This window comes from Oncorhynchus mykiss, chromosome 1 (genome assembly GCF_057628025.1).
Source record: "Oncorhynchus mykiss isolate SJ-2025 chromosome 1, ASM5762802v1, whole genome shotgun sequence".
Lineage (NCBI taxonomy): Eukaryota > Metazoa > Chordata > Actinopteri > Salmoniformes > Salmonidae > Oncorhynchus > Oncorhynchus mykiss.
The window spans coordinates 66,599,726-66,612,868 of record NC_143022.1 but is presented as its reverse complement, the minus strand read 5'-3'; the positions used below and the strand labels follow the sequence as shown (position 1 = coordinate 66,612,868).

General features: G+C 45.2%; 1 protein-coding gene across 1 annotated transcript in view; it reads right to left on the bottom strand.

The window, feature by feature from the left end:
• The window catches only part of dntt (deoxynucleotidyltransferase, terminal), a 145,999-nt gene that overhangs the window by 18,826 nt on the left and 114,030 nt on the right, over positions 1 to 13,143 (bottom strand). The window contains exons 9-10 of the mRNA XM_021607961.3: positions 8,916 to 9,170; positions 8,157 to 8,240 (exon numbers count right to left, since the gene is read on the bottom strand). Coding sequence (XP_021463636.2) covers positions 8,157 to 8,240; positions 8,916 to 9,170 — 339 coding nt within the window. The remainder of the gene's footprint in view (positions 1 to 8,156; positions 8,241 to 8,915; positions 9,171 to 13,143) is intronic.

The following is a 13,143-nucleotide window of genomic DNA, read 5'->3' as shown; positions in this document are numbered from 1 at the left end:
TAGACAAAGACGAACTAGTTCAACATGTCATGGAGAACATCCTTAACCAGAGCCTGGAAAACAGTAGGGGCGTTGGTAAGGCCAAATGGCATGACCAGATACTCATAGTGACCACTGGACGTGTTGAAGGCAGTCTTCCACTCATTCCCTTCCTGAATCCGCACCAGGTGGTAGGTGTTCCATAGGTCCAGCTTGGAAAACACGGTGGCCCCCTGGAGCGGCTCAAAGGCCAAGGAGATGAGGTAGCGGGTGCTGGTTCTTCACCGTGATGTCGTTAAGACCCCGGTAGTTGTTCCATGGGCCCAGGGTTTTGTCCTTCTCCACTAAGAAGAATCCTGCTCCAGTGGGGGAGGCAGAAGGATGGATGAACACTGCAGCTAGGAGGTCTCAATGTAGGTCTCCATAGCCTTGGTGTCCAGACCTGACAGTCATCCCCTGGGTGGAGTGGTGTCTGGGAGAAGGTCAATCCCACAGTCATATGGTCGGTGCAGCGGCAGCGAAGTGGGCAGTGCCTTACTGAACACCTGCCGGAGGTCCTAGTACTCCTCGGGAATGGTGGAGAGGTCCAGGGCAACTTCCGAGCCCCCAGGAAGAGATCCCAGGGCAGGCTGCACTGACTTCAGGCAATGGGCGTGACAAAACGTGCTCCAGCCCATGATAGCACTGGCAGACCAGTCAATGAGGGGATTGTACCATTGGAACCAGGAGAATCCCAATACCACGGGAACCTGAGGAGACGTAATGATCAGGAACTAGATCATCTCACTGTGGTTCCCTGACACATGTAGGTTGATGGGGGTTGTATTGTGGTCTATAGAGCGCCCGTCCAGTGCTCTAACGTCCATGGAAATTAAAGAGAGGCTGAGTGGGTATAACCAACTCGGAAGCGTCCATAAAGCTCTCATAAAGTTCCCCCACAGCAACCTGGCATGAAAAGGGATGCAAGTAAGGGGAGAAGAAAAGTTCTCCGTAAGGCCCGTCCGGTTCTCTCTGCAACGGAGCCGTCGGGGACTTCCGGGATACCTCGAAGGCGAGGTGGAATCCTTGGACGGGTGAGTGAAATCGAATCTCCTCTCCTTCCTTAGTTCCCCTAGTTGCCCATCGATCTGAATGGTCAAGGCAATGAGTGAGTTGAGAATTGTTGGTAGTTCCCGGGCTGCAAGCTCATCCTTTACTTTCTCCGATACTCCGCGTAGGAACATGTCGAACAGCGCTTCCGGGTTCCAAGCACTCTCAGCCGCCAAAGTGCTGAACTCCACCGCGTAGTCTGCCACACTGCGGGAGTCTTGACGCAGCTAGAGCAGCTTGCGAGCAGCCTTTCTCACGGATAACAGAGAATCAAACACCTTCCGATCCTCCTCCACAAACTCCTCCGGACTGAGGCAGACGGCGGGCGGATTGTTGCTCCCACACCACCGTGACCAAAGGCGATTGCCCTCCCGGACATCAGCGTTATGATGTATGCTATCCTCAAGCAGTCCGAGGGGAACGAAGAAAGCTGCAGCCCCAAAATTCTCCAGCGTAGCGCGCCGGAGGAGGTAAGTGGGGTTCTCGGGACACTAGGGTAGGCTGGGAGATTACGGGTGTGATGCTCTGCCCAGTGGAGAATCTAAGGAATTGCTCCAGCAAGGTAACGAATGCCTGGTTATGGTATTCTGTCACAGTATGAAGTCCCTCCATAAGACCTTGAAGACTCCTTGTGTTTTCCAAGGGCGGCTCCTTGCAGGGAGACAGCATTGTGGAGCTGGTCTGAGTCTACTAGGTCAGTCATAGCGAGTTTGTGCTATCAGGTTTCAGGTATGACCCAGATGCAGACAGTGTCAAAGAAACAAAATATTATTTATAGTACAGGGGCAGGCAAATGAGTGGTCAAAGGCAGGCAGAGGTCAGTAATCCATAGAGGGTGCAAAAGGTCCAGAACGACAGGCAGTCTCAGGGTCTGGGCAGGCAGAGGTCAGTAATCCATAGAGGGTGCAAAAGGTCCAGAACGACAGGCAGTCTCAGGGTCTGGGCAGGCAGGTGTCAGTAATCCAGTGAGGTGGGGCAAGGTATAGAACGACAGGCTCAGGGTCAGGGCAGGCAGAACAGTCAAAACCGGGAAGGACTGGAATACAGGAGCAAGAACAGACAGGAGCAGGGGAACAAACTCTGGTAGGTTTCACGTAACAAAAATAACTGTCAGTAGACAAACAGAGAACACAGGTTTCTTTTCTCACATTTTACAACCTGTGATGACTGGTAAGGCGTTCCGGATTATAGACATGCCTTCGGTGACTGGATTTTTTTCCCCCGGAAACAGGTAAACCAGAGGGCTTGTAAATATTTGGGTCTGGGGGAGACCAATGTGTCAGGTCTCCCTCGCGAAGAGGCTACTGTCCCAGAACACCATGTTATTGGCGGTATGCCCATTATTATATAATGGAGGAGCAAATGGGGATTTGCATCGAAAGTAGATCAACAAAATCGACATACTTACAGTTTTTATTTATTTTTTATCCAGGAGGCTTTTGCACCATGTTTGTTTAATAAATGTCAATGCTGTATGAGGGGTCCGTCAAGCATTGCATTGAGTACCGCACACGCTACAAAATCTATCCCGCCAATTTAAGTGCCTCCTTCACCCAAAGCTAATACATCCAAATAACCGGTGATGAAAAACCCAGGCAAAAGAACTACTGGTGCTCGTTAACGGTTGCATCCCATAGTCTCTTGACAGATCAAATCAAATCACATTTAATTTGTCACATGCGCCGAATACAACAGGTGAAATGCTTACAGTGAAATGCTTACTTGCAAGCCCTTAACCAACAATGCTTTCAGTTTTATGAAGTTTTATGAAGTGTTAAGTAAAGAATAGATATGTAAATAAATGTAACAAATAATTCAACAGCAGCAGTAAAATAAACAGTAAAGAGGCTATATACAGGGGGTACCGGTACAGAGTCAATGTACCATGTAGGTAGAGTTAGTGACAATGCATATATAATAAACAGAGAGTAGCTGCAGTGTAAAAGAGGGGTCTGGGTATCGCTTTGATTAGCTGTTCAGGGGTCTTATGGCTTGGGGGTAGAAGCTGTTAAGAAGCCTTTTGGACCTAGACTTGGAGCTCCGGTACTCCGCCGCACAGAGAACAGTCTATGGCTAGGGTGGCTGGAGTCTTTTACAATTTTTAGGACCTTCCTCTGATCTACGGTACCATTTATGTTTACGTAGTCTATCCACGAGAGGTTATAAAAAGGTGAACGCTCAAAATCTCAAACTGCCTCTCCTGATGCGTAAAGACACTCTACCCTCCTTTGTCTGTTCACCTGTCTGTATGTTTGTCTGTCACACCTCACAGGTGTATGTGTGACTCTCTGAGGGACAAAACATTAAACCCAGAGCATTTCCTCTCGATACTCTCCTCCCTTCACTCTCCTTTTTGAGAATGGCCTCTTTCCAAGCAGTTTTATCCTCTCTGCAAACAGTGCCTTTCAGCACCAGCTAGGGAGTGTTCAAAAAACACCGCTCCCCAAAGCCCAGTGCAATTGCCCCGGTATTGTCCACACACCCGCTGCTCTGAGAATGGAGGGAGGGGGAGGAAGACAGAGTTGTGAACACTCCACATGCTGCATCTGAAATATGACAGGCAGCTCTACACACAACTCACTGTAAACTAGAGTGTTTCCGGAGGATTTTTTAAATTTTTTTACTGAATGTTACAAACTGCAACAGATGTGAACTTCACTGAGAGGGAATAAGATTGGATTCTTGTGTTGAGAATTTCCTCTGAATGTCTGACAACAGAGGTGGCATTGGGGAATTTTGGTCCCAAAACACTTTCTTTTTACAGTGTGAAATGTCTATTAAATGGGTAAATTGTCAATTCAAATACTAGCTCTGCATATTTGCTAGGCAAAATGTAGTGCTGAGTTTCAGACCCACCTCTAACCTTAAATGCAGTACACCAGGTTTTGAGCTCAGAAGCCGCCCTGCTCCACACTTGGGAACAGTGATTGTTTCATAGTGTTAAAATATTCTGATAAAGCCTAGTTCATCTTAGTTTTATCACTGTCCTTCCAACTCAATGACACTTCAAAAGCACAGTTTGGCTCCAGTTCCTGTTGTTTTCAGAGGAGAGGTGGATAGTGAGACTCCTAGGAGGTGATAGAATATACATGTCTCCTCTCATATCACCACACTGCTACAGCTAAAGCCAGGATATCAGACTCCAAAACGTCCTGACCACCACATCATTAATCACACTGTTACATTTGGCTTTGAGTAATTACCCTCTGTGAGATACTTCTTCACACACACGCACACGCACACACACACTGCATGACACACACACACACACACACACACACACACACACACACACACACACACACACACACACACACACACACACACACACACACACACACACACACACACACACAAACACACACACACACACACACACACACACACACACACAAAAAGAGACTCACATACTGATAAATAGTAATAATCACACATACATTACTTATGCAGCATACATTCATACTTACACACTAGCACATACAGTAGAGAAACACATTTGCATATGCATTTGTGTCGGCAAATACTCATACTTTTCTTTACACATACGCACTCTAGCTCACGCACACATACTCCCACACGCAGGGAATTTCAAGGGTACACCGTGCAGTAGAGGGCTGTGTTTAGGAGGTGTTGGACAGGTCATGGAGCCCTCCTGCTCGGGGAGGGGGTCAGTAAGTCTGGGCCTGATGAAATCCTCCACCTGTCCTCATTCATCAAGCCCACAACACATATTAATTATCCCACACCTTCAGCCTAACAGCAGAGGACAGACGCTCACCCAACTCCCCGCTCTTCGCTCCCATAGAACCCAAGCCCTCACTCACATACTAGGCTAATGTACTCTTTAAATACAGCTGCAGTACTACTATATTGATCTGAGGCCTTGGGAGTATGTCTCTGTCCTAATATGGACACCGTACAGAATGACTGTAATATGTATAAAAATACGCCATTTAGAAGACACTTTTATTCAAAATGAACTACAGTCATGTGTGCATACATTTTTTGGATGGGTGGACCCAGTGGGAATTGAACCCACAATCCTTGGCGGTGCAAGCGCCATGCTCTACGAACTGAACCACACAGGACTGTAGTACTCCAAAGCTGTGATGTTTGTATAGTAAGTCAAACTGCAAGTTATTGCTACTGCCTTCTAACAAGCTGTCTTGAAAGGCATTTACTCTCATTCTCAAGGTTATTCCCCTGAGCCCCTTCCTTAATTGGGAGTGGATCATTAGTGTGTTAAGACATCTTTTTTTAAAACCACATAACATATTACAGTGAGACAGAGAAAGTCGTGCATCCGTGCAGCGAGGGCTCTTTGAAGCACATGACAAGATAAAAGTCCTCCAAATGACTGTGCTTGGGCTTCAATGGTTGGGTGGCGACAAGTAACCCCCCTCGCTCCGAACCCCCCCCCCCCCCCCCCCCTCCTAATCAGCCCATTCCCATATCTCCCATTTTGTCTTGCCACAAGTCAGATGCAGAGCACCGACTCACTGGGAAAAGATTGGTCAATTAGGACGGCCACAAAGATAAAAGTCCCATTATCTGAGCAGTAGCGGCCATACGTTGATCCAATTAATGAGGGCTTTTCAACAGTGACGAGGGCCGGACAGAGAGGGACCACTCCTCCCTGCCTAGAGCGAACAGAAGAACAGAAAGAATGATCAATTATCTATGGAGTTGGAGGCAGCACGGTGACTTAGACAGTTAATTGATCTTCATTACCTTAATTATGGCTGCAATGTGGAGCGGAGAGCTGAAAAACACTGTTGAATGATTCCGTCAGAACCTATACCCTTTTAAGTGATCTGCCGACCTTGAAACTAGCAGTGAAACTGCAGTCTGTGTCAAAGTGAGCCTAAATAAGTGAGGTATGTGTGCGAGTGTGTGTGTGTGTATATATATATATATATATATATGCATACATACGTGTGTAGGCAGATAACAAAAAACATCTACATTTATCAAAAGTTCACAACCATCAAAAGAAAACTCAACCATACACTCCATCCCACCAGATCCCAAATCTCCTTGTGAGTGTAAATGTATGTGATCGGATCACTCATATCCTCCCGGCACACGGTTCACTGCACAGCCTGTGTGCTTCTCTCTGTCCTTGTGTTTGAATAAACAACATCTGAGATGGCAGCGTCTGTACAATATGTGTCATGAAGCTGCCACCCTGCTCTCTTTATGTCCTGACCCCTGTTCCCCAGGGAGGGGGTTATGGGAACATTGTGGTGACAGGTCAGTGACATTCCTGGCACCCCTGTCCCGCTCCACTCACTCCTCAAGATGCCCGCCCCCCCCCCCCCCCCCCCCCGCCGCCCCTGTAAATGTACATGAGACGAGATACATTTTAGGGTAAGCTTTAGGATGATCCTTAAAGGGAAAGATATATTTTGAATGTGTGTGTTTTATTGTTCAAACACTTAAAGAGACACTTCAAAATGTTTCAACTTCATATTCATCATCTCCAGCACCACCCCAACATCAACATATGTGAAAATGGTTTCTACGTTTTGTAGTAAAAAATATATAGAGAAAGATAAGTGTTTCCAATGACGTCAGTTGTGTGCATCATGTGATTTTAACCAATCATGAGTAGGCATTGCCTACTAATTGCCTTCTAATTGTCTACTAATTGGTTGATGATGTTGGGGTGGTGCTGGAGATGATGAATATGAATATGAAGTTGAAACATTTTGAAGTTTCCCTTTTAAGTGGTTGAAAAATGAAGCACACTTATTCAAAATGTATCTACCACAACTTCACACCATAGTATGTAGCTTATAGTGCAGTAGTAACAGAGCAATAATAGTATCCCTCTGTGAATCCAAACAAAGGGGATATTGTCCTTAAACTGAGTGTAATAAGGTCTGGCTGTGTGGGCAAGTGAGGGGTTAATGTGATGAAGTCTAACGAGATGTAAACGAATATAACGGAGACGCAATTGAATACATTCTGAAATGTGTAAATGAACCTTGTGCTTCCCAGCGAAATTAACTTCGCCTAGCAAGCTTCTACCAGATAAAATTAAACTGTTTCGAAGGATTTTATTCACTTACAACGGCAAAGCTGATTATTTTAGATTGCTTCTTGTTTTAGTGTGTATTTCGGGAATGGGTGTGTGTATTGCTGATGTGCGTGCATGCATGCATCTGTCTGCGTGTGCATTTGTACGCACGCGTGTTTGTGCATGTGTGTTTTTTTCTGTGTGCGTGGCTTCGTATGTACGTGCACGTGCGTGTGTGTGGTGCATCATGGCCCCTCACAGCAAGCAAAAAAAAAGTTTGTCCTCACGCCAATATCGAGTTTCTGCTCACTCAGAGGAGGCATCAAATATTTTAAGATAATGTGTCTGTGTATTCCCAGCCCACGCATTCTAACACCCAAGCCTAATCCCTCCAATAACCTTTGAGGACAAGGGCTTTGCTGTAATTCACCACCTAAATTCATAAACACGCACTGTGTGTGGAGGCTAAACTTTTGTGCAAATCCCACCTGAAACTGCACTCTGCACAAAACCACAGATAGACGTTTTTACTCAGTACAATGCAGTGCAAGGACTGCTCTCTCTCTCTCTCTCTCTCTACCAGGATCAAGTGAGGGGAAATTTGAATGACTTCATGGAGTTGCTGCTCTCGTTCAGTTTACTCTCAGAATAAGCTCAAGCTTGGTTTCCACATGTTTTCAATACGTTTGCAAAAGCACACAGAAATACAGGCACAGCTACTGTACTTGCACAACACTAGGTGACTTTAAAAATAGTAAAGATATATTGAGCATTTTTTTTTTTTTTTTTGTACCTTTATTTAACTAGGCAAGTCAGTTAAGAACAAATTCTTATTTTCAATGACGGCCTAGGAACAGTGGGTTAACTGCCTGTTCAGGGGCAGAACGACAGATTTGTACCTTGTCAGCTCAGGGGTTTGAACTTGCAACCTTCCGGTTACTAGTCCAACGCTCTAACCACTAGGCTATCCTGCCGCCCCATCACCACAGCTGGGACAGAACTGGCCTATAACAAATGGCTGCACCTTGTATTCTTGTTGCACTCTATCTGAAGGAACACACAGTACCTTGGTTTTGTCATACAGGGCGTGGTTGTCAAGACTCATCCCCCTCTCCTTCCTGGCAAACCTCCTCAGATCTCTCTCAAACTGCTGTGGAAGAATATAATCACAATTCATATCTCTTCTTATCCTTTTTCATTTCATTTATCTCCCTTTTCCGCCACCCTCGGGTTACTTTATTCCTCAACAGCAAGACGTCTGCCATATTAGATCAGTTCCTGGGATTTAGCTATGTATTCATTCATAGCTGCGGGATGATGTTTGGGTTGTGGGGGTGCTGCAATTTTTATAGCCGCTACAGACGGCTATATCAGTCCGCTCATGCAGGACTAGAAAAGGAACAGTACACAAATTCAGTGAATTTTATAATGCATTTTTATTGTTACTTTTTTAAAATTTAGATTTGTTTTTAATTCAGATTTTTCAGGGGGTAATGCGGCACCCTCAGCACCCCTACTTCCCATTGCTATGTATGTATTTCTCATCATCAATGTTTTGTTTTTTTGGTTATTGACTACTCTGTCGAGCACTATGTGAATTGGATCATTTTTTTCCCCCAAATTGAATTTTTCCTTATTCAAACGTGTCCTGAGAGCAGCTCTGCCTCGGGAGCAGAAACAAATGTGAATCGTTGCCCTCAGAACAAGATTGAATAAGGAAATCTCCACCAAGCTTGTTTTTGTTATGGTTTTAGTCAATGGAGGAATGAATGTGGATGTCTTGGCGTCCACATTAATTTTTTACATGAATTTGATCCATGCCTACCCTGGAGCCGGTCCAGCCCAGGAGGGCAAAGGCATAGTGGTCAACAGGTGGGGCCACCAGGTCCACCCGTACGGCCCTCCAGCCCCTGCTCTCCCCTGGGTCCTTCTGCAGCCCTCCATCCCCCTCCATCTGTCCCTCCTCCAGTCTCAGGATCAGGAAGCACTTCTCGAAGTGGTCCATGGCCTCGAACCTGCGACTAGGCAGCTTGCTCATGTCAACGGTGGAGCCCTGGTGCTCACAGTATAGCAGAATGCCCTTGTGAGGAGATAATATTAATAATTGTGGACATAGAGGCACTGTTATATAATAAAATAAATATTGACATTATAAATGTAATATAGGTATTGACATTGTACATTTTATGCTGCTACTGTACTTCAGTGCCTGGTGTATTTTATTATGAATATTGAGTTGTGAATTTGCACATTTCTATATAGCCTCGCAGTAGAAGCATATCATTATGCAAATATCAAAGTAAAAATTGCCTGAAAATCAAGCAAGTTTAATCACAGGGCTGTTAGGTAAGCCAAGTAACATGAAACATCTGGAACCATTGGAAACAGATGTCTAGACCTGCCACCAGTTTATGGTCTGCCACTGTGTTAAATAAGCCAACTGTGAGATCCCAACTAAATAACAACCTTCAAAATCTCGAACAATAGGGGGCCAGTCTGACTCACTGGCACACGGTTCCACTTCATGGAAAATAGAATCACTCCCAAGTAAGACATCCCTTTTAAGCGGAAGGAAAGAAAGTAAGAGAGAGGGAGAGGGAGAGAGAGAGAGAGAGAGAAAGAAAGAGAGAGAGAGAGAGAGAGAGAGAGAGAGAGCGAATTGGGTGAGAGATGCTAGAGAAAGAGAGAGTGGGAGATATAGATAGAAAGAGGAAGATCTTTGGGGGATGACAACAGAGAAGAAAGAGATATATGAGGAGAGATACGGTTGGATAAGAGAAAAGGGAGAGCGGGAGCTGAGTAGATCAGATGAGATGGGGGACAGATAGTGGAGAGTAAGGCAGTAGCAGGAAGAGGATTGATTTCCTCTGGGCTTTGGCCCGGGTGGTTATGTAGCTTCCCCAAGTCCAGGCGCGCTAAAGAGATTAACATTACAAATTGTCAATTTAATTCCAGCACCCACAGTAATTGTGGGGATGCTGTGTTCCTCTTGCTGCCCATAAATCTGCCAGGCTCTTCTTAAAACGGCAATCAGCAGTAGAAATAATAGCAAAGCGGCCTCGCCACCCCTTGTTTGGTCAAAAGCTGAGGGATGAGGCTGGATAAATTGAACCACTCTCAAATTCATAGACATAGCTATGAATTCAAGCATTGACCATCCACAAAATCAAAATGACAGTTCTACCCATGTTTTGAGGCATGTATCCTTGCTGTTTTTCTTTGATCACAAACATTAGAGTAATACAAGCTTATATTTTGGGTTCAGACGGGGAAGGACAGTTGAACTAAGCTCATGAGGCATTTATAAGCTATAATCTTTAAGATTCAATGGGTACATGTTATTGGATGTAACGACTCCTGATTGCCCCTTGAAGAGCAATAATGGCAGGAGAAAGTGCAGCTATAACCACTCCTCCTGTCCAACCAAGAGACTGAGGTCAATCAAGAGACAAACACTACTGAGCCGGTTCTTTCCGAACTTGTTCGACTGCGTCGCCCTACTTCATCAAAAGGAAACAGCGTTTCCCAGAGGTCATTGGGAGAGGAGATGACGACTGAGTCATTAACTGATGACATTGGAGGAACATTAACATTTTGGTCATTTAGCAGAGGCTCTTATCCAGAGAGACTTACAGTAGTGAGTGCATACATGTTTCTACTGGTCCACTGAACCCACGACCCTGGCATTGAAAGCGCCATGCTCTACCAACTGAGCCACACGGGATGCCCAGGGACTGTGCTCAGAGAAGTTGTCCTCGCCCCCTGCCCCTCGTCCCTGACGCCTCTGCTCCCCTTATTAGCTTCAGGCGCCAATCAGCTTGTCGTCAGAACCAAGAACCAACCATTCACTTCCCACTAGGATAGGAACAGATTAAAAATCCTCCAACTCTTTCACATACTGGATACATGATCGTTCACACTACCAACATCCTCACTACCTACATTCCACATACTGAATACATGATCGTTCACACTACCAACATCCTCACTACCTACATTCCACATACTGAATACATGATCGTTCACACTACCAACATCCTCACTACCTACATTCCACATACTGAATACATGATCGTTCACACTAGCAACATCCTCACTACCTACATTCCGCATACTGAATACATGATCGTTCACACTACCAACATCCTCACTACCTACATTCCACATACTGAATACATGATCGTTCACACTACCAACATCCTCACTACCTACATTCCACATGGATTATGAAGCAAAAGCAGCTGTAATATGACTTAAATACGGGTTAAAAACAATCTTACATCAAAATGTATAGCCTAGGCAATTTCCTGTCACAAGTCGGTTGATGAAGAGAAACATACATCTTTTAAAACGCTTTAATGTAGGCCACTTATTCATACACCACTAGATATTTCTGTCCCTTTCTGGCTGTACATTTCCTTCCTTTTGAGCTTTGAATCACTAAGGATGCCTTGAGCCAAAGGATTAATGAGTAGGCAACAGTTTTACAGACCATTAAGTGTCTGAACACGGGGGCCCTTCATTTAATGAAGCCTCCGGCCACACATGCACAAATCCACCGTTAAAAAAAGGGGACGTCTTAAAAGTTTCCGTCTCTCGGCAGCGCTGAGGGCTGTTTAGCGCAACGCAGCGCTGTAATCATCTCCTACACAGCAGGTAATGTCAGCAAGCATCCCAAAGTAAGCTTATTTCGCCATAACTGTTTACAGAGGGAATTACAGAGGCGGACGTGTTGCAGGGAGTTCATCTTTGAAGGAAGTTAAGCTGTGCCTTTCGGAGAGAGAGAAAACAACAACACAAACGCAGTTGTGTGGCTTGTCAAATGTGATCTAAAAGCGTTTTTTCTTATTTGATTATTTATTTGGTTTCGTACTTTTCAAGTGTGTGACAAACAGCTGACAAGCAGGCTGCCACCCTGGCCACATGCCCCAGAGGACAAAGCGAGAGGCGGTCACGGCGGCGACAGGACACGGGCTGCTGTGATCTAATGTCATATCCGCTCTGACTCAGAGCGAGAGACTTCAAACCCTCCCTTCAAGCCCCAGATTAGCGTGTGTTAGCAGGCTGTGTTTGAACCGTGTTTTCCTTTGATTCAGAGCTTTACCGGAACGGTCCGGTCTGATTGCTGAAATTAAAGTGAATCATTTTTTTTTAAGTCAGTATGTGTGTGTTTGTGGGGGGAGGGATGTGTGTGTGTGTGTGTGTGTGTGTGTGTGTGTGTGTGTGTGTGTGTGTGTGTGTGTGTGTGTGTGTGTGTGTGTGTGTGTGTGTGTGCGTGTGCGTGTGTGTGTGTGCGTGTGTGTTCATCCAATGTCAGTACAAGTTTTAAAAAATCAGCTGCAGTTCTCTTTTAGGCAACACAACATCCATAGCAAATGGAGACATAAGGTTAGGTTTAAGGTTTGGGATAGGGTTAAAACAGATATACAAAAGTTACAATATTATTAACTTTTGTACTGGGATTAAACCCTCAATGCTTGGAGCCATAGCTTGCGGTTTAAGCCCACCCTCAACCTCATCCCCATTGCGCTAGCTTGTTGCGAGCCTACTAGATGGTAACAGGCACTCGTGTTGCCCCTAGTGGACATTTGGAAATTGTCATGGAAATAAAATGCCACGCCAAACCATAACTTCACCATTCTAAATATAGCGGGACAGTGAATAAACGACTGCCGACTGGGCTGCATCGATTGTGATTTTATTAAACCCCAAAAATGTCCCTGACTTTCCAATAACCCCAGTATCATGGTGATCGGTCATAGTCTCTCATTGAATGAGTTATTCAACCAGAAGGCAAATCTACCGTACATACAGGTCCTAACCTCACAGTTTTCAGCTTACGTGACTCAAATCCCACAACATAACTAATTCATGCAGCCCCTGGTCCAATATATCCATAATCATATAATATCATTACATCAGTACTCAATTTAGCCAGTTAGCAACGAGCAAGCAGCAGGCAGGTGGCCTTCCGATACGATTCTGGTGTGCCGACAGCAGACTTGCTCACCGGCCTTACTGGTGGGGCGCCTGCTTTTAGATGCAAATCAACT